The following is a 21,721-nucleotide window of genomic DNA, read 5'->3' as shown; positions in this document are numbered from 1 at the left end:
CTGTTACTCGTCCCAGCTTCTGCCAACCTAGCAGTTCGAAAGCACGTAAAAATGCAAGTAGAAAAATAGGGACCACTGCGGTGGGAAGGTAACAGCATTCCGTGCGCCTTTGGCATCTAGTCATGCCGACCACATGACCACGGAAGACTTCCTCGGACAAATGCTGGCTCTTTGGCTTTGAAACGGAGATGAGCACTGGCCCCTAGAGTCAGAAACAACTAGCACGCATGTGCGGGGGAACCTTTACCTTTACCTAATTCTAAAGATGAAATATATTTGGAAATTTTATCTGAAAAGGAGCAGAATAAATGATTTTATACTATCCTAATATTGAGATATAGAAAGATATAACATCTTACCTAAGTTGCCAGTAGAGATCTGTGGCTTAGATCTAGGGATGTAAAATATGTTGCCTTTCAAATGTGACACAATCAGGAGGGTTAATAGTGATGGATGCTGGGTGATACAATAAAGGCCTCATATTGTTTACCATTTCTTCAACACATGCTAGAATATGCTTCAGCTTAGCAAGGGTAGAAATATATTCTAAATGTGCTGTGATAATATCTATAGATAATACCACTATAACTCAATTCTTAAAGGCTTATACAATTAAAAACACCCTAGCATATTTAATGTCCACTTGTGTATGCGTGTATTCATTTATAATTATGTGACTGATACCAATGGTAATGCTATTTTTATGATTAGACTTGACAGACATCTTTTATTTAATGTAAGATGTCAACCATATAATCAGATTGTTTTCCATACTACAAGCCATCATTAGTGGTGAAAAAGCCTATTTGGATTAATAGAAGAATTAATTAAATTCATGAGTCAAAAAGACAGTAAGATAATTAAGATTTTATAAATATATGCAATTGTGATTATATAAGGTTATAAACTTTATATGAATATATATCATTTACATGTGCTGATGCACACAAACATGAGCATGCATACATAGTGTGAGTTTGTATGTTTGTAGGTGTGTACATACATATATATGTATGTATATTTGTATCTTTAAGTCAGTGTGGTCTCCTGGAGACTGCCAGTAGTTCCTGGAGTTTTCTCGGCAAGGTTTTTCACAAGTAGTTTGCTGTGTCTCCTTTCTAGGACTGAAAGGGAATGTCTGGTCCAAGGTCACCAGCTGGCCTTAGGCCAAGGTGGGACTAGAACAGGGGTGCACATTTTTTCCCAAGGGGCCATGTGAGAAACTGGGACCATTGTGGGGGGCCACTGCTGCTGGTGCCACCCCATCCCCCACTGCTGCCATCCCACTCCTGAAGCTGCTTCTGTCCCAGCCACCCCCATCATTGCATCAATGTCCCACTCTACTAATGTCACCCAACCCCTGCATTGAAGCCGCCCTGCCACCCCACCACCTCATTGCTGCCACTACCCCAATCCTCTCACCAACCCTGATGATGCCAAGGGCCTGCAAACTGGATATGGCCTGTAGGCCATAAAATGTTCAGGTTTGGATTAGAACAATGGTCCGTTAAACATTGCCATCTTGTGGGACTTAGAAAGTATGCATTCTCTGTTGAAGCCCCCACTCTCTGGAACATAATTCTCTTGGAGATTAGACTTGCTCCAATCCTCCTTGGCTTTCCATAGAGCCTTAAAGACTTGGCTCCGTTAGCAATCCTGGGGCCCAGAGTGGATGGTAGATGCTCTATCATATTATGTTGATTGTGCTGTTTAGTTTTTATCTTGGCAGCTATGTGCATAGTTTATTGTTTTGTTACAATGTTTTTATTTCTTTTTATTCCTTGTTACTTACCCACAGTCATAAGTTTGTGTTGGACAATCATATAAATTAAGTAAATGGTTTCATTTGGGGGAAAAAGAAATTGAAGTAGTGCATCCATGCAATGAAAATTTCAGAAAAACTCCCTGCATTAAAATAATATATATACATATACAGTATATATATATATTATTTGGTGGTGAATGGTGGTGGTGAATATATATTCATTCATTCATTCATTCATTCATTCATTCATTCATTCATTCATCTACATAGCTATATATCCTTGGGGTTTTATATTTATGCTCCATATTTAGTACAGCAGATTTTTTAATATTTTGCATATTTCTAAACAACAGCATTTTATTATTTACAATCACGTTGTAAAAAATGAATGTAAATTATGGTATAAAATTATATATAAAATAAAAGGCACAGATTTTTTTTAACAGTTCATCAGATTTTGTCCAGGGAATTTTATCTTTATTAGCTGAAAAGTGAAGTGTAATTTATACTAATACACTTTTAGAATTGTTAACAAGATTATAGTGCTGTGAGCTTTCTTGTCATTGATGGCAGTGATGCCAGAAAAATATTACAGGTCACTGTAATGACATACATAGATAAATGCCTCGTGCCAGACCTGGAGTGGCAGAAGTATTTAATAAGCTGGAACTGGGATGAGATCACCAGGAGAGTTATCAATATTGACATTAATGAGTTTTATGTCCTGTGCCAAAAGAGTGAGCTGACCTGTGAAGAACATGCAGTAAGCAATTTCCTATACAAGGAAGGCACGTTACCCTTGAAAACAGCACTTGCTATTCATAAGTTGTGAATAGGAAGTACAGTATGTAAAGCATGAGCTCTAAAGAATTCTTCACCTTGTTTTGCCCTAGGCCTTTTTTTTAGCTCTATTTATTTTTCATTTTAAAACTCAGTTCATTCTGAAATAAGTCATCATCAGAAAACCTACCGTATTTTATCCTATTGAGAGATTTGCCCATGCACGCAACCAATGGTATATTTAAAGTATAAAGACTAATTCTTTAATTTTCGTTCGGAGATCAATTGATTTACTATATCATTATTCAGTTTTGTATCATCGTATTCATGATTGCTTCAGTTGAAAAACCAACAGTGAATGGCTGTAAAAAGAATTTTAAAAATCCTATACTTCCTTTTTGCCACTCTCTCAAATCTTCTTCTTATTTTGGATTATTAAACACATTGTTAAGAATGCCCTGTTTTAAACTTTGTAGTAATTAGATAATCAAGAAGTAAACAACAAAACCAAAGCAATATGATCTTAATATACTGTTTTTTTTCCCCTTTTATTTATTTTAGCTGTAGGTCTTGCTTCCTGCCCAGAACCTGTAATTCCTAGCAATGGATTTAAAATTGGTGATAGATATATGGTGAATGATGTTTTATCATTTCAGTGTGAGCCAGGATATACATTACAGGTACCTGAATTCTTTTTAAAATGATATATATGTATTTCTTGTGTTGGCAGAGCACTCTGTTTTTAACAACTGGTCATCAATAGTTTTGCAATCCAGATCTGGTAGTTCTAGCAGAAGTAGATATTGTGATATATTCTGTTGATATTCTCATCATTGAAAAACTATATTTTGTATTTGTACTCAGATTTCTTTTGTATGCAGAAATTGCCATTTAGAAGCAGATAATTATCTGATATTTTTTTATCTCTGCTGAACAGAACTACATACATTCAAAATATTACATATTTATTTTATTCCAAGAATATAAGTGTGACTTAAAGGAATGATTATAGCAAGGCATATATTCTCTGGTATGAAGAAATACTAACTTTATAATAGGTGATGTGGCCTATTAAAATCAATGAGGCAAGTTTGAACTAAATTTAGTTGAATTTTGTTAGACTCATCTGTATTGTACTGAGCCGTTCTTGGCATAGTTACACCAATTCTATTAAACTGTATCAAAATGATCTGAAGGAATACCATACCAGTGAAGATGATTTCTTCAACTATCTCATTCTCCAGAAAGTCTGATTTTTTAGATTGTAGTGCATTATCCTTGCATCACTAAATATACAAGTGAAGGAAGGGTTAAATCCGATCCTTTCTGCATGCAAAATATATACGTATTTTTATACTTGTTTCCCTCTATGCATGTTGCTGTTTCATTTATTTTCAAACAGCAGTTGAAAGATACACATTGATTTAAACTTCCTGAGTTTCTTTCTTGCTCTTCTTATATGATTATCAATCCACATTGATACACCTTACATCTTACACTAAGATTTTAATACTTGTTATTGTTCCACCACTAGATCATTCACAAAACCAGTATGATATCCTATAATTTTGTTTGCATTAATGAGATATCATCCTGAAAAATAAAGAAGAGTTGATTTGCCTAGCTCAAATACTTAAATCCTCATCTGACTATTAAAAAAAAAGGATTTAATTATATCATTATTGCCATGTCTGTTATGGGGGAGAGTAATATAGAATAAAATGATGACTATAAACAGAAGCATTTGAACATTCAACCATTACTGCCCTCTTTCCCATTTCTTATTCTCAGAGAAAAAATCAGCTTTCTGCCTGTAAGAGCAGAAGGTCGAACACTTCATTGATTTACATTTTTTATAATATCTTTATTAAGTTTGGACATCATACATTAAAATACAAACCAACAAAAAAGGAAAAGGGAGAGGCAAAACAAATTAAAGGATAAAAAAATTCATCAAACAAGTACAAATAGAGTGACCTCTGATTTTCTTTTCATACAACTATGTTAACACTACAACTACCTTTCTCTAAGTTTAAAGAAAACACACTTTTGCAAAGCAAAGCAAATGATGCACATGGCAGTTGCAGCTCAGTACAACTTAACCAGCTTAACAAATAACTTCAAACAATGGTAACAAATATTTATTAACACTGATACAATTTAAAGTCTGCAAATGTAAATGCATGCTCAGTTGCATTTTCTGAGGTTCCGCTGTATATTTCACAGTTACTAGGACTTCTATATCAGCATATGCTGAGGAACCTGCATAAAGATTTCCATTTATTGTAATGAATAAAATAAGTAATTGGTGTGATATTAATAAAGTAACCTATGCCTTAGGAAGAAGTGTCACATCTAAAAAAGCTGTAAAGATATACATAGGGATTTTTATTTTCAAAATAGACACTTGCCAAACAGGTAAGAAGGAGACAATGAGTCTAGTACCAAAAATAAACATAGTTTCTCTGTTAATTTTTTTCTTAATTTTACATTTATGCTTCATATGGATGTAAATGTGGATATAGATGCAGATGTAGATATAGAAACAATTTTGGTCTGCTGTTCAAAAAATGGGGGAGGGGGAGTTTGAGGTAAGTCACAAAATATAAACAAGTGATCTTTGGACTTACAAAATTGAAAATAAAATGGTAATGTTTTCATTTATTGACAAGATGGATATCTTAGATTTGCATTGGCTATTTCTCCAGGTGTTTTGTAGGTATAGCATAAGAATTCATCCAAAGAAAAAGAGAATGGACATTTACACACATAAGAGATTATGAAATATTCATGTAGGTCTATACAGTAAACAGGGGAGGGCAAGCAGCCCTTCATATGCTAGGGCACAGGTCTGCAAACCGCGGCTCCGGAGCCGCATGCAGCTCTTTCAGCCATCTCCTGCGGCTCCCAGTCCTCTGCCATGTGCAGTCCAAAAAAAAAAAGTGGGACTAAAAAAGTTCAACCAATCAATTCAAATATGCAGGGTAGGTGCATATCTTACCTTGGCTCCGCTCTTCAGTCAAACCCTGTTCTGTGCATGCACGCATGTACGCCCATGCGCACACATTTTTTGCGGCTCCCAGTTTTTCCTTTTGTGAGGGAACCGGTTCTGAGTGGCTCTTTCACTGTTTCAGGTTGCTGACCCCTGTGCTAGGGCAAGCAGCTGCCACTCACACGAGGGAAACTTCATGCGCATGCGCTCACCTGCTGCCTGCATGGCCTGGTTCCAAACAGGCCACGACCCAATAATGGGCCCTGGCCTTGGGGTTGGGGACCCCTGCCCTAAATCATATACTCCTTTCTTGCTCTCTGTAGGGAATCATGAAGATATACATTTATCTCATTTTATAGGGCTACCCTGATAGAGACTACAATGTCTTTCTGTCACTGTTACTATCTTACCAGGACCCTGACATATCTTTTCAGGTTGTGCAATTTTGCATTATCTTTTGCTGATCCATTCTATCTGCAGTTGAACTTGAGCACAAATTCTGGTCATTGTCACTAATATTTGTGCTATAGTTAATATAAAATTTGTAATTTTATTGCATATTTCTTTTTTAAAAATAATAATAATTGGACTCTATTTTATTGTTGTGCCCAAAGGCCAAGTTTGATTTTATTTGATATTCCATCCTATTCAGGAGTTTAATATGGAAGCATAAGTTCAACTTACAGGTAGATAATATTTCTATATTAAGTAGTACTTCATTACATTATATGAAAACAAAATAGGAATTCAGATACAAATATTTAATAATAATGAGCAAAATTATCTTTTTAGTATCCAATTATTTGTTATTCGATGTAGAACTGAGTTCACAGTATTCCTGCACATAACTTAATTGAAAATGGAGGTTTTTTTGGTCATATTAAATAAGTGGTAATCAAAAATCTTTGTAATCTAGTACAGATTACCCCAAGGCAGTACTTCCCAATTTCATTTCTCTCTCTCTCTCTCTCTCTCTCTCTCTCTCTCTCTCTCTCTCTCTCTCTCTCTCTCTCTCTCTCTCTCTCTCTCTCTCTCTCTCTCTCTTTCTTTTCCTTCCTTCCTTCCTTCCTTCCTTCCTTCCTTCCTTCCTTCCTTCCTTCCTTCCGTTTTTTTTTTTGCATTGGTACCCAGTTCTTTTGGAAGCCATCATTCATACAGTCATAGATATACCTATCTCTACAAGTACTGTATTTGTACTGTCACCAAAGGGGCAAAGGGTGGTAGGTGATGGTGGTGTTATGTGGCCCATTGATTTCACAGGTTGCCATTTTTGTGTGCGGACTTCAATAGGACTCTTCTCAAAATTAGCAATAATTGTTTGAAGGAAGACTTGATTACTAAACTATAGATTTTGTGCCTACCAGTTTTCATATAAAGGTACATTTCCATTCTGAAATCACTTTTGAAGAAGGAAATTACTTTTTAAAATTAACTTTCTTAAAATAATGAGTCTTTGGAAAAAAAAATCCTCTCTTTGGTAATACACAAAGAATGTAAATGAGAGTGTCATGTTGCTTTGCAGTTCTATATAATAATTTAGTTTAAGGTTCTGGAACAACTTCTTAAGACTTGTAACACAAGTCACTTTCCATTTTTAAAGGAATTGTAATTAACTTAAAAGTATTTTATTTTTCCTTAATTAGAAAACTGTCGTAGGTAATAAAATATAAGGGAAGATTAATTGGCAAAAGGATTTTTCTAAAATCAATAGTTAGAACCATTGTGTCAAGTTGCTAAATGAAAGCTTCAAAAATGGGACAATGTTGCATAATTATTTTATTTTTGAATTTTTTTAAGGGACGTTCTCATATTTCTTGTATGCCTGGAACAGTTCGCCGTTGGAATTATCCTTCTCCTCTCTGTATTGGTATGTATATATACATATTTTTATTCTAAGTAAATGTTAATAATAACATCAGTAAAAAGTAAACAGTTTAATTTAATGTATCTATTTTGTTCCGCTGTTATCAAAGCCATTTAAGTAGAAAATATCAAGTTGCTAATGACTGAGCTCCTGATTCACATTTCATTTTTAGGCATGAAGTACTAGCAGCATTTCTTGCTTGGGCAAAAAATTCACCTGCTAGTGTGATATGTAGTACTCAATACAGTTTAAGCAAATGAAATACTGTGCATAAATAATAAATTTTATTATAGTCAGCATTAAGAAGATGCATATTTCAGTGGCAGAACCATTTCTTTAATGCCTGTTTTTGATCAAACAGAAAATATGATATCTGAAAGTTTTTATCATTGCTTAAGTCCTTATGTAAAGCTGTTTTATCTTCTTTATTCCGTGTATGTAAATTGTATCATGAAAACTCAATAGTCATGCAAAAACTACCTGGCCAAAATTTCTATGTCATTTGAGTGGCGTGCAAAGGAAAAAGAACAGAACAGTCGGTTTACTGTAGTGGATAAAGAACTAGTCTAGAAACTAGGAGAACAGGAGTTCTATTCCTACTTTGGGCAAAAAGCAAACTGAATAATTATGAGCCAGTCTCTCTTTCTCAAAAAAAGAAACTGGAGGCTTTATTATGACTGCGCAAAAGCAAGCTAGTCAAACTAATGCAATCAAGACCAGAGTTGGGGGAAAAAATCATCAGATAGATAGATAGATAACCTTTATTGCCATTTTTTTTACTGTGGGCACAATGGCACACATTAAAAATGAAATTTAGTTGCTTGCTCTCAGAGTATACACATACATAACACACAATTAAACATACTTTATACAAAATATGTATAGATCTACACCTTACATATAAGTAACATATAAATATTAATCACTGTCCATCTTGAATACAAATCAAGTGACTCAAAATGCAGATTGTTCAAAGAAGCATAAGAAATAACATATTCAGTTCACGTAGGAAGTTCACACAAACATAAGCAAAGGCATAACACAGTTACCAAATGATTCACGGGAACATATGTAAAAATTATCATGTACCAGTAATAAAAAAATTGGTGGGAACATAGAGTTGAAAAAGTAGTTGAAAATGTGCAAAATAAAATATATTTTTTATAAAATTTCCAAATACAGACTAATAAAAGACTTGATTCAGTCTGGACAGAACAGTGTGAGTAATTGATGTGGCAATGCCATGGCATAGTAGAACAGAAGACAAAAATTGGAGAAGTTCGCAAAGTCTTGGGATCTGAAAATTGAATTTGAAAAATTATGGCATAAAACAGTGGTGGTTGTCCCATTGGTTATTGGCACATTGGATGCCATACCCAAGACTCTTGGATGGCACTTAGAAAATCTGCACAATGAGAAAATTTCCATCTGTTAATTGCAAAAGGTCACACATCTCTGCATAAAGTATACATTAGGTTCTTGGGAAGAATTCCATGTATATGAAGGCCAATACTAGCTAAAGAACTAGCAACTGTGACTTCATATTGTTATGAACAGATAATATAAAAACAGTGCTGATCTTTAACACATTATACCATATATAGTGTTATATCAGAATATATATATATATATATATATATGTAGATCTAGAGTCTCGGGTTTCTTCCCGCGTTCCTTTCATCTTCAGAAAGTTGTGGCGACGTTTCGACGAAATCCCATCCGTCATCATCAGGCCGGAGTGTTCCTCCTGCTGCTTCCAGGAGCAATGCGTGGTCTGTTCCTGGAAGCAGCAGGAGGAACACTCCGGCCTGATGATGACGGATGGGATTTCGTCGAAACGTCGCCACAACTTTCTGAAGATGAAAGGAACGCGGGAAGAAACCCGAGACTCTAGATCTACACATACAGACACCCGCGAGAATCTACGAAAACATATATATATATATATATATATATATATATATATATATATATATATATATATATGTATATATGTATATATATATATATATATATATATATATATATATATATATATATATATATATATATATATATATATATATATATATATTCTATGAAACTCTATAATTCTTCACTCCATTGGCTTTCCCCTTTGCATAAGATTCTGATATCCTACCTTGTGTAAGCTGAAAAAGAACAAGGGAGTGGTTGTACCTGTTATGCATTATACATTGGGCATACTTTAATGACGCTTAGTAATTCCCTTTCATTCTCTTATATAATTTTCCTTGATAATCTAAATAGTCTTAAATCCCACATAGGCAATCTCTCTTTTAGACATATGCTCAAGCTCCTCCCATTAGCTTTGGTCACTATTCAGAAATGTTGTGACCATGGGTCTTCTTCCACATGGTCTAATTCCACAGTTATAGGAAAAGTGGGGTGGGTGGGGGCAGTTGTGTTATTAAGAGAAAATATGCATATAATACTTGTTAGGATTATCTTCCCTTATTTCCTCATGTGCTAATTAGAGAAGGAACTTCAAAACTTTTAGCAAGTTATGAGCACTCTGAGTATTGCTAGGCTTTGTGGAAATATGACATTCACTATCCATGCTTTCACTTTTTGAGTCATCCAGTTGTTCTTCTACCTCTTGCTATCAGAATGGGCCAAACATTTAGTCCAAGCATATAAAAGGCTCTATTAGACAGAGGGATTCCACTAAGAGCTTTTATTTCAGGTTTTTATAATCTGGTGGCTGCTAAACTAAATTGCTTTGTGCATCACAGATTTACAAACTTTCATTTAAATATTTATTTTAACCTTCTTCTGCAATCTTTTATTCTCATTAACTGTTTGGTATGCCAATTATATGATAAAGGTGGATGTGGTGTCTTTTATTTTATTCAGCTGGCTCCAATTCATTGCAGAGAGAAAAAAAAATCTTATTTTTACTGCAATGCACAGCATGTATAAGAATAATTTCTCACAATCAGGTGTTTTCAAATTGAAAGGGGAAGCAATCAAATCTCATAGAAACATGAAGAGCAGTTAGATTTATTTTCCAACTAGGAAAATTAAGATGTTTGTCTGTATGTTTTATTTTTTAAAAAATTGTATTTTCCCACAGCAAAATAGGATTCTTTTGCCATGCCAATTGCATTATGGGCAATTATGCAACTGATGGGTTGCAGAGAATCTTGTGCTTCTGCGAACAGTCAGAAGACTATTTTCAAATATCAACAAAAGTAATTTCATAATGAAACTAGTATTTTATAGTGTCAGTGAAGAAGAATATTTGTAGTTCAGGGTTGAAATGAGGGGTCCTTGGTGCTCTCTGAGCTTGCTTGTTTTCTTGCAGACATTTCATTACCCTGACTAGGTAACATCATCAGTGCTAGTGAGGAATGCTGTTTGCTGTCAGTTTATATTCTGGTGTCTTGCCTGTCTGTCTGTGGGGGCGGTCTTAGGGATTCTTTGGTTGAGCTGTTTACTAATGGCTCTGTGGCAGTTTCTTTATTGCAGTAGTGCTTACTTGGTTGTTGGTCTGAAGGTGACCTTGGAGTTAATCTATGCTGACCTGAGTGCTGATTACTGGTGGGGAGGTGCTGGAGTCTTTTTCTCTTTTGGGGCCTGTTGATTTGTCTCTTTTGCATAGTCTACATATGTTGTTAATGTCTATTGTGTCTCTTGATGGCTGATTTGTCAGAGTGCCACACTTCTAGAAATTCTCTGGCATTTTTGGATTTGGTCTGGTCTAGAATTGTCACATTTTCCCAATTGAAACTATGGTTAAATCTGTCTATATGTTGTGAAATTAAAGAATTTTCATCATGCCTTTTGACTGCCAGTTGGTGTTCATGGATGCACTCTGCCAGAATTGAGTTGGAAAGTTATTTGTACAACAGTCTCCTGCATGGATTGGCATCAATACAAGTTTTTTTACTGGCACAAGGGTGTGAACTTTTGTGTTTGTGTGCAGTTACGTCAACATTATATAACTAATTCTTCATAAGACACACTATTGTTTGATGACTTTTATTTTATACTTTCATATACTTTCAATGGATTGTTGTTGTTTTTTTTTTAAATTATAGCCAAATGTGGTGGCACACTGACAAACATGGCTGGCGTGATCCTGAGCCCAGGTTTCCCAGGAAATTATCCTAGTAATCTAGGCTGCACATGGAAGATATTATTGCCTACTGGATATGGTAAGATTCCTGATTGAAGGACACTAATACATCTTGTTATTTATCCATTGGAATCTGAGTTCCAAAGTCATGTTGTTGTTGTTTTTATTCCATCCACTAGCCTGATAGATATACCAAATAAATAGATAGATAGATAGATAGATAGATAGATAGATAGATAGATAGATAAAGCTACTAAGAATAATTCTATTAAAAATCTCTTTTCTATGTGCTGCTTTATTCAATGATTTTTTTTTATTATTTGAGAGTTAAATAACACTTGGAAACTTCCTGTTCTAGATTCATGAGCCTTCCTTTATTCATTCTCCAGTTGCCGTCTCTGGTATGGCTATTTTAAATATAATTCCCAATATTAGGTACAAAGAAGAACTGGCACAGGCTCCCCCTGAAATTATCTTTGGAAACATTATTTATGCAATTACTCAGATTTATTCTGAGTAGCTTTAATTGACACAAAGGCATAAAATAAAATAATATCTAATTCAATTAGGCTTCTCCTTTCCTAGTCCTCTAAAAAGAGGCCAGGTCACTCATGTGCATGTATTTCCTTTTTCTTTCCCTGTGTCTATGGAAGGTTTTTTTCCATTATTCATGAAGGGTAAATAATAATTCAATATCATATGCTAGACTGAAAGTCCTAAGCTATTTTTTGTCAATGCAATCTTACAAAGAGCTTGAACTTTTTAAAACTTCTGTGCATTCATTAGTAAATGTAGTTATTTATCTTGCAATAAATAATAATAACAAAAAAACCCCAGTGAGATAACTATGGGTATATGTTCTAGAAAGAAAGAAAAAATGCCTAAAATAAAATAGAAAACATTTTTTAAGGTGGTAAATTGTGAGATGTAGCTAATTAAACATAGCTCATTTAGGTCAGTATTCATTTACTTTCCTGTACTAGCAGCTTTCTTTCATTACATGGATTTATGTAATATAATATACTAAGAAAAGATAATATTTTACAGTAAAGTAATTAGTTATGTTAATTAGTTTGCCTGAAATAAATCTTATTATGATACTATGTTCTTAACCATGAAGTTTGTGTAATTGTGATGTCTTGCTATAGAAATCTGAATAGGGTTTTGACAAATTGCTTTCTGTGAAACCCATCCATCCATTTCTGTTCCTGTGAATTACGAAATTATTTTTGTTGATAATTAAGTGGGTTCCAATTTACATAAGACAGAGATTCTATTTTTTATTAGCATCACATAACTCGGTTCATTAAACAGAGATTATCCAGTTCTCTATTGTTTCTGTACCAATTGAAAATGTATACCTTCCTTTTGGGGACCTTCTTAGAATATTCTGATATATGATACAATGGGCCAGAGATAATTCCAGGTTATCTTTGAATTGCTTTCAGATATCTTTGGTTCATGCAGCTATGCAGACTCTGTACAGCAAATGGTCACCTTTTCATGAAAAACTATATGATTATTTTTTAAAAGATTAAATAGACTATGGCAGTTTCCCCATATTCCTTCCTTCTTGAGCAACCACACATTTCTTTGAATAGAATATGTTATGACATGAGAGATATTTACATGGAAAAGGAATTCCATCCCCCCCCAAAAAAAATTGTCAGCAGACAGAATATAAAAATGTGCAATTTCTTACTGAAAATCTTTTTTTTTTACAAAAGTCAAATAAGTGCAACATGTTGAGGCTGTGATGTAACTGCAGCTTAGATAATATATATTGATTGCAGCTTCCTGGCCTAAGAATCTTCTAGAGCCCTCCCATATTGCCTACCTTCTCTCAAGAGATGGAAGCAATACCCACTCCTGATCCTGGATACATAATATTTCTGTTATTGAAAAATATAGAGTGTTTGATGTGGTAGTTAGGGTGCTATCTTAGAAACCAGGAGACGGTGAGTTCTAGTCCCATTTTAGGCATGAAAGCCAACTGGGTGACATTGAGCCAGTCATATTCTCTCAGCCCTCAGCCCAACTCTCAGCAGGGTTATTGTTGTGGTGAAAAAAGGAGGAGGAAAGGATATTAGGTATGTTCACATTTTGAGTTGTATAGGAAAAAAAGATGGAATAATAATCTTTTTAAAAATCATTAGTATACATTAGATAATTATTCTGTTAAAATGATAGCTTGCTAAATTCACTGTATTATAATATATAATATATAATTTAACAACCCAGTTTTGCTTATAATCTATAAAAATATGCTTTCTGGTTTCTGAACAGTTATTGTTATGGGTTATATAGTTTTCCCACATGCATTTCTTTTAATGAGAATAAGTAAAATTAGTATAATAATTTTAATGAACTCTGTGAAAAAAATAGTGACAATATTGAAATAACTAATAATAAACTTAGAAAAATTGGTACGTAGAAAGGGTAATGATAGCTGTAAGATACACAATCTTCATTTATGTTAATCATAAAGTCATAAAGATTTTTGGTACCCTCTGCCTTTTTCTGTAATATGGGCATAATAATATTAGCAATTATTAAGGTTTAAGGTTTATTGAAAACTAGTATATAAAACATTTTGAGCAACTAGAAAACAAAATGTAAAGAAATGTTATTCATAAATAGTTAATACTTAGTCTACTTACATTGATTATTTTTGACAGTTTGTTGTTATTTGGGAATCCAAGCTGGAATATACACATCTGGATTGGATAATGTAGTTTCTCATCTAATTGCTGCATCTTATATTTTTAAAAAATCTACAACATGCAAACTTTCATCTTAGTTTATTATTTTTGCTACATAGGAGCACATCTACAATTCCTGAACTTCTCCACCGAAGCTAACCATGACTTCCTTGAAATTCAGAATGGGCCTTACCACATCAGTTCTATGATTGGTCAGTTTAGTGGTTCAGATCTTCCACCATCTTTATTAAGTACAACACATGAAACTCTCATCCATTTTTATAGTGATCACTCAGAAAACCGACATGGATTTAAATTTGCATATCAAGGTAAGTAATGAATGACATAAACAGTTTCAGTTATTAGGGGAATGTCTTCTCATGACAAGATTTTTTAAGAAGAGACTGGACAGCCATTTGCCTGAAATGGTATAGGGTTTCCTGCCTGAGCAGGGGGTTGGACTAGATGACCACCAAGGTCCCTTCCAACTTCATATATTATTATTATTATTATTATTATTATTATTATTATTATTATTATTATTATTATTATTATTATTATTATTATTTCCATATTTTTTCAAAAGACTGGAATTAATAAGCATTTTTTCTCTTGTGCTTCCTGGTTTTTATTTAAATTTTTAAAATTTGGCTTTTAAATGTATTTGTTCTGAAAGTTTTCTACCTGTAAAACAGTAAATATGACTTTCTAAATAAATTAAGATAACTTATTGTCCAAAAAGCTGTTATTAATATTATGTTAGGCATTATACTTTTCAATAGGTTTGGTTCTGGAAATAGATTGTTTGGTTTTTTGGGTTGTACACATAAGAGTTATTAACTGCAGAGGTAATGTACAGGGCAGTCTATAAATATTTTCTCACAATTCTACTGAACATAATTCTGGAGTAAGGAATTTGCGGGCTGTGGATAATATTTCTATAAATATTGTACTTTTCAAAGAATGAAGATATGGGGGAAAATGTATGAAATTAAAGTAAATATTATTGAAATCAAGAACAATCCAAAATTTTAATTGTTTTTTCCCACAAACAAGCATGTCCATTCAATCTTTGCATATGTAAATGGAACAATTAATGCATATACTGTAGAAATAATCAGTGACCATGCTAGTGCTCCTCTGGAGTTATAGAATATTTAGATCAGGATAACCATAACCAGAATAACCAATTTTACATTTGCTGACAGACACTTCAAAATATGAAATAAAATCTTAAGAATAAGGACAGTATTATGCTTTAAAAAAAATAAAATCCTTATATATCACTATTGCTTGATAATTACCACTGGACATGGGTAGGTATAATCTATTAGTTCCTTGAATAAATTAATAGCAATGTTCAAAATTGTATTTGTGTAGAAAATATTAGTACTGATTAAAAGAAAAAGCTATTTGACAAGGTGATTAAAATACTGCAATTTACTTCTGCAATATTTATGTAGTTGATAAATATAAAGCAGTTTCGGTTTGGAACATTCCTGATCTTTTTTTTTAAAAAAGTCTCAAATATAAATATATAACATTAATTTGTAAGTCGAACAGTACGAGTCATCAAGCTGTGATTGTAATTTATGCTGTGCATTACAGGCCTAATTAACAATAACACTATCCATAAAATATGTCAAGGTTGGTGGGGGTTGTTACTACTTTATCTTATAAGACATAATATTCCAATGATTTATATTCCAAATCTTCAATTTATATACCTTTATAGAGATCAAAACTATTGTTGTATGATGTCAATGCACTTTTACCTTTGCTAGGTAAAAATGAGCCTGAAGATACTCTGTTAGTATAAGAAAATGGAAAGAGAGATCATTTTCTGGACCAAAAAGAGGGGTCAGTAGTAACCCCAAGTCTTTATTAAGCTAGACATGAATGTACGCAGAATGATACTATTAAGCTAAATAATAAAACAGAGACTTATTGTTCTAAACTGTGAATACTCTGTGGGAAGATGGCTACAAGTGAAAGCCTTCTCTGTTCTTGTGAATTCACTCTGTCCCATGGACAAAACTTTATCCCTGGTGATAGGTAGGCCTATCAGGAATATAACATTAGGAGCAGGCCAGCCTAAGCAGCCATTTTACTCTAAATATTTGAATCAACATCTAGTTTCATAAATCCATTCCTGTGTTTGCATACTGCTTGAAGAAGTTTTACTCTGGATTCACTAATTGTGATTCCGCTTATTGGGCAAATATTATAGATATAAAAATATAAGATCAAAACTGCAAATAATTAGACTATTTTTAGATTAATTTAATACTATATATGAATCTATCCTAAAGTTTGGAGGCAAATGCTTGGTATGCCAACTTCATCATTGCTATAGGTTCATTACTGACCAAGGGTTTAAATCTACATACCGTTATAAATTTATAATGTTATTAAAGTTTTTAAAAGAATGTCAAAACTAATACAAAATAATGTAAAGTTAGAATAAGAAAAGAAAGAGAAATCAAAGAGAAGTGCAAGATAGGAAAAAAAGGAAAAAGGAAAAAGATATAAAAAAGTAGTTTCCGATTTTCTTTACTGCAGTTATAAGTACAATTATAAATCTTACTCTATGTTTACAACATACTACTCTGCTTTGTATAATCTATTCCATTTAATCATCGAGATCATAAATTCAATATGTATTGTTTCGTGCAAAAAGTCTGTAATGGGTTCCATTTAGCAATAACTGTAGATATTTTCTTTTCTCTAACCAAGACAAAAGGAGACACACACACACAGTGGTGGGATTCAAATATGTGAACAACCAGTTCTCTGTGTGTATGCCACTTCCGGAAGTCCATTCTGGGCCTGGGCAACAAAAAATTAGCTATCGGTTCTGCCGAAGTGGTGCGAACCAGCTGAATCCCACCACTGCACACACAAACACAAATCTTCGTATCTATCAATACATATATAGTAATAAAGTAAAATCCTCAACTGAAAGAAAGTTGCTTTTCTGTATTAATTTCTTTGATATAAATATTTAGCAAGTTATAAAATATTTAGCAATTTATTTTATGATTTTTAAAATTTTCTGGGGAAGACAATATTTTATCTTTTTCCCCCCTCAGCTTATGAATTACAGAATTGTCCAGATCCTCCTCCATTTTATAATGGATATATAATCAATTCCGATTACAGTGTGGGACAGTCTATCTCTTTTGAATGCTATCCTGGATATGTGTTAATCGGTCACTCCGTGCTCACTTGCCATCATGGGATCAACAGGAACTGGAACCATCCTTTTCCAAAGTGTGAAGGTAGCTTTTGTTCATGTTACGATTGTTTAAATTCCAAGATGTTCTTAGGGCTAATGTGTTCAGAAAGAAAGAAAAAAGAAGAAAACTAAAAATAAATCAAGTTGATATATCAAAATTATGATTTGTTGCAAGCCTCATACTACCTTCATTGGTGATCAGAATTGACAAAGAAAGACATTTTTCTTCAAAAGTGGAAAGTAGCTGATAGAAGTCATACCACGTTCTGTCTTGTCCCCTATGATAAATCACTACCCTCTCTTTCCTTACACTCGCATACTGTACAACCCATATTTGTGCCACTTCGAGATGTAGTTTTTTCTGGCCTTTTATGATGCTCATAAAACAACCAGACGATGCCGATCATCTTGGAAGTTACCATTCCTAAAGCTACAAGTGTCACTGCCATAGTATTCCTGATACTAGAGGAAAAGAGGGAATGAAACGAGCAGCAGAGAGGGTTGGAGAAAGAGGGTTTGATTTTAAGGCTTTTGCAAGGGTAGGAAACCATTTTGAATGTGGTTTTAGCAAGGGGAGAAGAATGGCTTTGGATTTTGTTTAAATTATGGGTCATAACTCTCGCCTTTGTGTTGAAAACAGTTGTAAGCTATAGAATTTGTTTTGTCTTACCTGTCTATCATTGTATTAAATGTGGTACATAACTGCATTTATTTTATTTCCTCAATAAATGAGAGCTGAAATATCATGCCAGATTCATGCTCAGATTTTTATGTTTTAAATCACAGAGAGGGAACATTGGTTTGGAAGTATGACAGTAGGATAATAGGTATTTAAGCTCGACTTTTCCTTTAGGAAATAAATAATAGAATGGGGGCAGAGAATAAAGGGCAGGGCTTTTTTTCTCATAGAACGCTCAGAACGGAGTTCCGGCACCTTTTTGGGATGGAACCTTGTAGGGTAGGCAAGGCAGGTTGTATGATGTGTGTGAGTTCCGGCACCTTTTTCTTTTACAAAAAAAGGACTGATAAAGGGACATTAAAAATAAAACCGGCTCAAGGAGAAACTGCCTATACAATAGTAACCAATGAACACAGTACTCATTTCTAAACCAACAATGTGACTTCACCCAGAAACCTTCTCAATATATGCTGAATTCCAAATGTTGGCTGTTGGGAAAAGGAGTGCCCTCCTCCCCTTCTCAATTAAATGGCTGATCTGCAGAATGTGAAATAGTTTTCAAATAGCTCCATTGCACATGCTTCTTTCTTTAGAATTATTTTCAATTAATTGCTTGCAATGATTATTTGGATATCCATAGTTCATGTTAATTGGCTGTCTCTTTGATTCATGCACCTGCATGTGTAAATGTAAACATCCAAACTGTGCTGATGTTTCCTTATTTATATTTTAAAAAGTGGCTTCTAACTCAGGCCACTTATATTTTAGTTGATGAGCTCAGGATTTCTTCAAATTACTTTGAAAACTCACACATGATATATGTAGTGGAATAGAGTTAACTATTATATGCCGTGCTTAGAATTAAAATTATTTGTACTAAATGCCATAATTAAAATAATATTTTAACATTTATAAATGAAAGTCCTTGGGGGGAAAAGTAAAAATGTAAAAATGGCCACTTTGTCATGCAAAAAAGCCAGATGGGAATCTTTAAAATAGACTGTATCGTGTTCAATATCCACTTAAAACTAAACATATGACATGATTTTTGTTGTTGTTGTTTCCACCTGGCAATGTTAATTATCTGCAATTAAAAAATCAGTTTACAGTAAATAACGCAATTGCCAGGAGTATATTTATTGTACAGGTTGGGAATACTGACACACTGAATGGCAACATGCACATTTCAAATTTATTTAAAAAGAAACATATATCTTGCAAATCTTAATAATGAGATACTTCTCTAATGACACTATACAGCAACTATGGCATTATGTGGATCCTGTCACATTTATCATGTTTGCTGAGGTATGAAAAGTTGATGATGAGTTTCTGTGCATGTCAAAGCATCTTCTTTGATTTTTAAAGTCCTACCCTGCCAAAGGCCAAGGTGTCTGAAGCAGCTGCAACAGCAGCTACTTGCTTTTTCATTTAATGCCAGCAGAGTGCAAAGAGAGACTGGCAAGTGATACAGTGATTTCTGCACTGCCAATAACTTAATTTATAACCAAAGATTCAGTCATTGGCAGCGAATTGGAGAAGCTGCCACTGCTGTTCATTGCAATTATTGTGTGCACATGACTCTCTTTGCTGTACTATATTTCATGGCTGATGGGGGAAATCTCTTATTCCTTTTCTGAGTTGTTCATATATTGAGTTCTTTTAACTCACACCTTTGCCAGTTGGGGAAGGCCAGCAGGATTAAGGCTTTCTTTCCTGTTGCCTGAGTATGATATCCTGTCCTCAGAGCAGCCACTTGATATTAGCAATAGATGAATCACATATCATTTTAATTCACATTGTTTCACATCTGATTACCCATGATTTTGTCAATTGCTCGGTGCTAAGTATATATGCATGTGCAGCAGTATTATGTGTATATGTAGAAATGTAATATTATTTGCCAGGCAGGAAACTATTTTTAAGCATGCATGACAAAAAAAAAGAGAAAGAACAATTGTAAATGCAGAAAGTTGTAATTCATTCAAAGAACTACAAAAACTAAAGGATAATATTTTTAATCTGCAGATTGATTATAGGTGGTAGGTTTGATCATTTAAGAAGGATAGAGTTTCTCAAATGGGAAGAGTGAGGACACCAATTCTTCCTGGACCGAATACAACCACTAAGGCAATCCTGGCTGGCTTCCAGATTCCCTTCGACCTACCTTATAGCACTTAGTTTAGTAAAAAAAAAAAAGCTAATTGCTCTAGGGACATAAATTTGATAGGATTGCAATGTGGGAAAAAATAGTATAGCATGCAGTGGAATTAACCTTTACCCTGCAACGTTTTTATGATCTTTTTCGGTATTTTCCTCAGTGAGGCAAGTAATATTTTTTTAATGGATTCTATACTAGTTCTTTTAAATAAACCTAATTTCTGGTAGGAGTGTTTGTGTGTGTGTGTGTGTGTATTTGTGTTTGTAGTGTGAATAACTGTGTGCATATTAACTATATGTTGGGTCAGTTCAATACTAGAAATTGTAGATCTTGTGTAAAAAGAGATTCTCCATGTCAACTTCAAAGCATCCCTACGCCATCATCATGTCTTTTAGTTGACCGCTATTGCATTCTTTTAAGGTGCCAGTATATCATAGTTAAAAACTTAGATTAGGGGTGTCAAACTCACAATGTCACGTGACATGTCACGACGTATCGTGACTTTTTTTTCCATTGCCGGCAATGGGGTGGGTGCAGTTTCAGCATGACAAATCCAGCCCATGAGCCAGCAGTTTGACACCACTGTTCTATTTCATCTGAATTGCCTATTGTTATGAAAGATGATGTATTTTGTTATTCTCTCACTTTGGATTTCGTTATATATTAAATGCAGCTGGCAGAGATACACCAGTTTCCAAAAGACTAGATTGATGTATGTTATCATTTTTTTTTCTTTTATCAGCCCCTTGTGGATATAATGAAACATCTCAGAATGGTACTGTGTATTCACCAGGATTTCCAGATGAATATCCAAATTCAAAAGATTGTACATGGCTTATAACTGTAGCCCAGGGTCATGGCATCTATATCAATTTCACATTACTCCAAACAGAATTAGTGAATGACTACATTGCAGTATGGTATGTTGATGTCTTATTATTGTGAAGGATGATATTTGGGTGTTTTCCCCATCTTTATATGGCTAAATAAAACAAAAAAATGTGTAAGTGTAAGCACATATTCCTGTACAGTAGATTTTGTTTAATTAGCAAATTTCTCATTCTGCTTAGCAAGCTTGTTTTTCAATGCAGAAATTTCAGAATCTTCTTGTGAGAAAAAAATAGTTTTATCTATAAGAATATAAAAACAGGATTTTTATATATTTTTGCAGGGTATACTAATAGGATTTTGAAAGCTTCTCCAAATTTATTTCTGTCTCATCTTATTCTGAACAAACCTCAGCAAAGTTAATTTGAGTTAATGACTTGTGCCTTTCTTCCAATTAATGGCTCTCTTATAATTTCCCTAAAATCAGCTCTGCAGTTTTTACAATAATCTAAAATCAATTTTATTAAAAAAATAAGAAGAAAATTTAGACACTTCCTTAACTTCAGGAATTCACACCTAAAGCATTGAATTGCAAACAGGTTAACAATTTAGA

At 33.8% G+C, this 21,721-nt stretch overlaps 1 protein-coding gene across 1 annotated transcript in view; it reads left to right on the top strand.

The window, feature by feature from the left end:
* Positions 1-21,721, top strand: part of CSMD1 (CUB and Sushi multiple domains 1) — a gene marked incomplete at its 5' end in the record, with an annotated part of 1,150,904 nt that overhangs the window by 1,026,685 nt on the left and 102,498 nt on the right. The window contains 6 exons of the mRNA XM_081335496.1: positions 3,107-3,225; positions 7,335-7,404; positions 11,463-11,579; positions 14,322-14,531; positions 17,295-17,483; positions 21,023-21,200. Coding sequence (XP_081191622.1) covers positions 3,107-3,225; positions 7,335-7,404; positions 11,463-11,579; positions 14,322-14,531; positions 17,295-17,483; positions 21,023-21,200 — 883 coding nt within the window. The remainder of the gene's footprint in view (positions 1-3,106; positions 3,226-7,334; positions 7,405-11,462; positions 11,580-14,321; positions 14,532-17,294; positions 17,484-21,022; positions 21,201-21,721) is intronic.

Source organism: Vipera berus (genome assembly GCF_964194415.1).
Source record: "Vipera berus genome assembly, chromosome: 1".
In the NCBI taxonomy this organism is placed as follows: Eukaryota; Metazoa; Chordata; class Lepidosauria; order Squamata; family Viperidae; genus Vipera; species Vipera berus.
The sequence above is the reverse complement of the archived record's forward strand: the minus strand, read 5'-3'. Positions and strand labels throughout refer to the sequence as shown.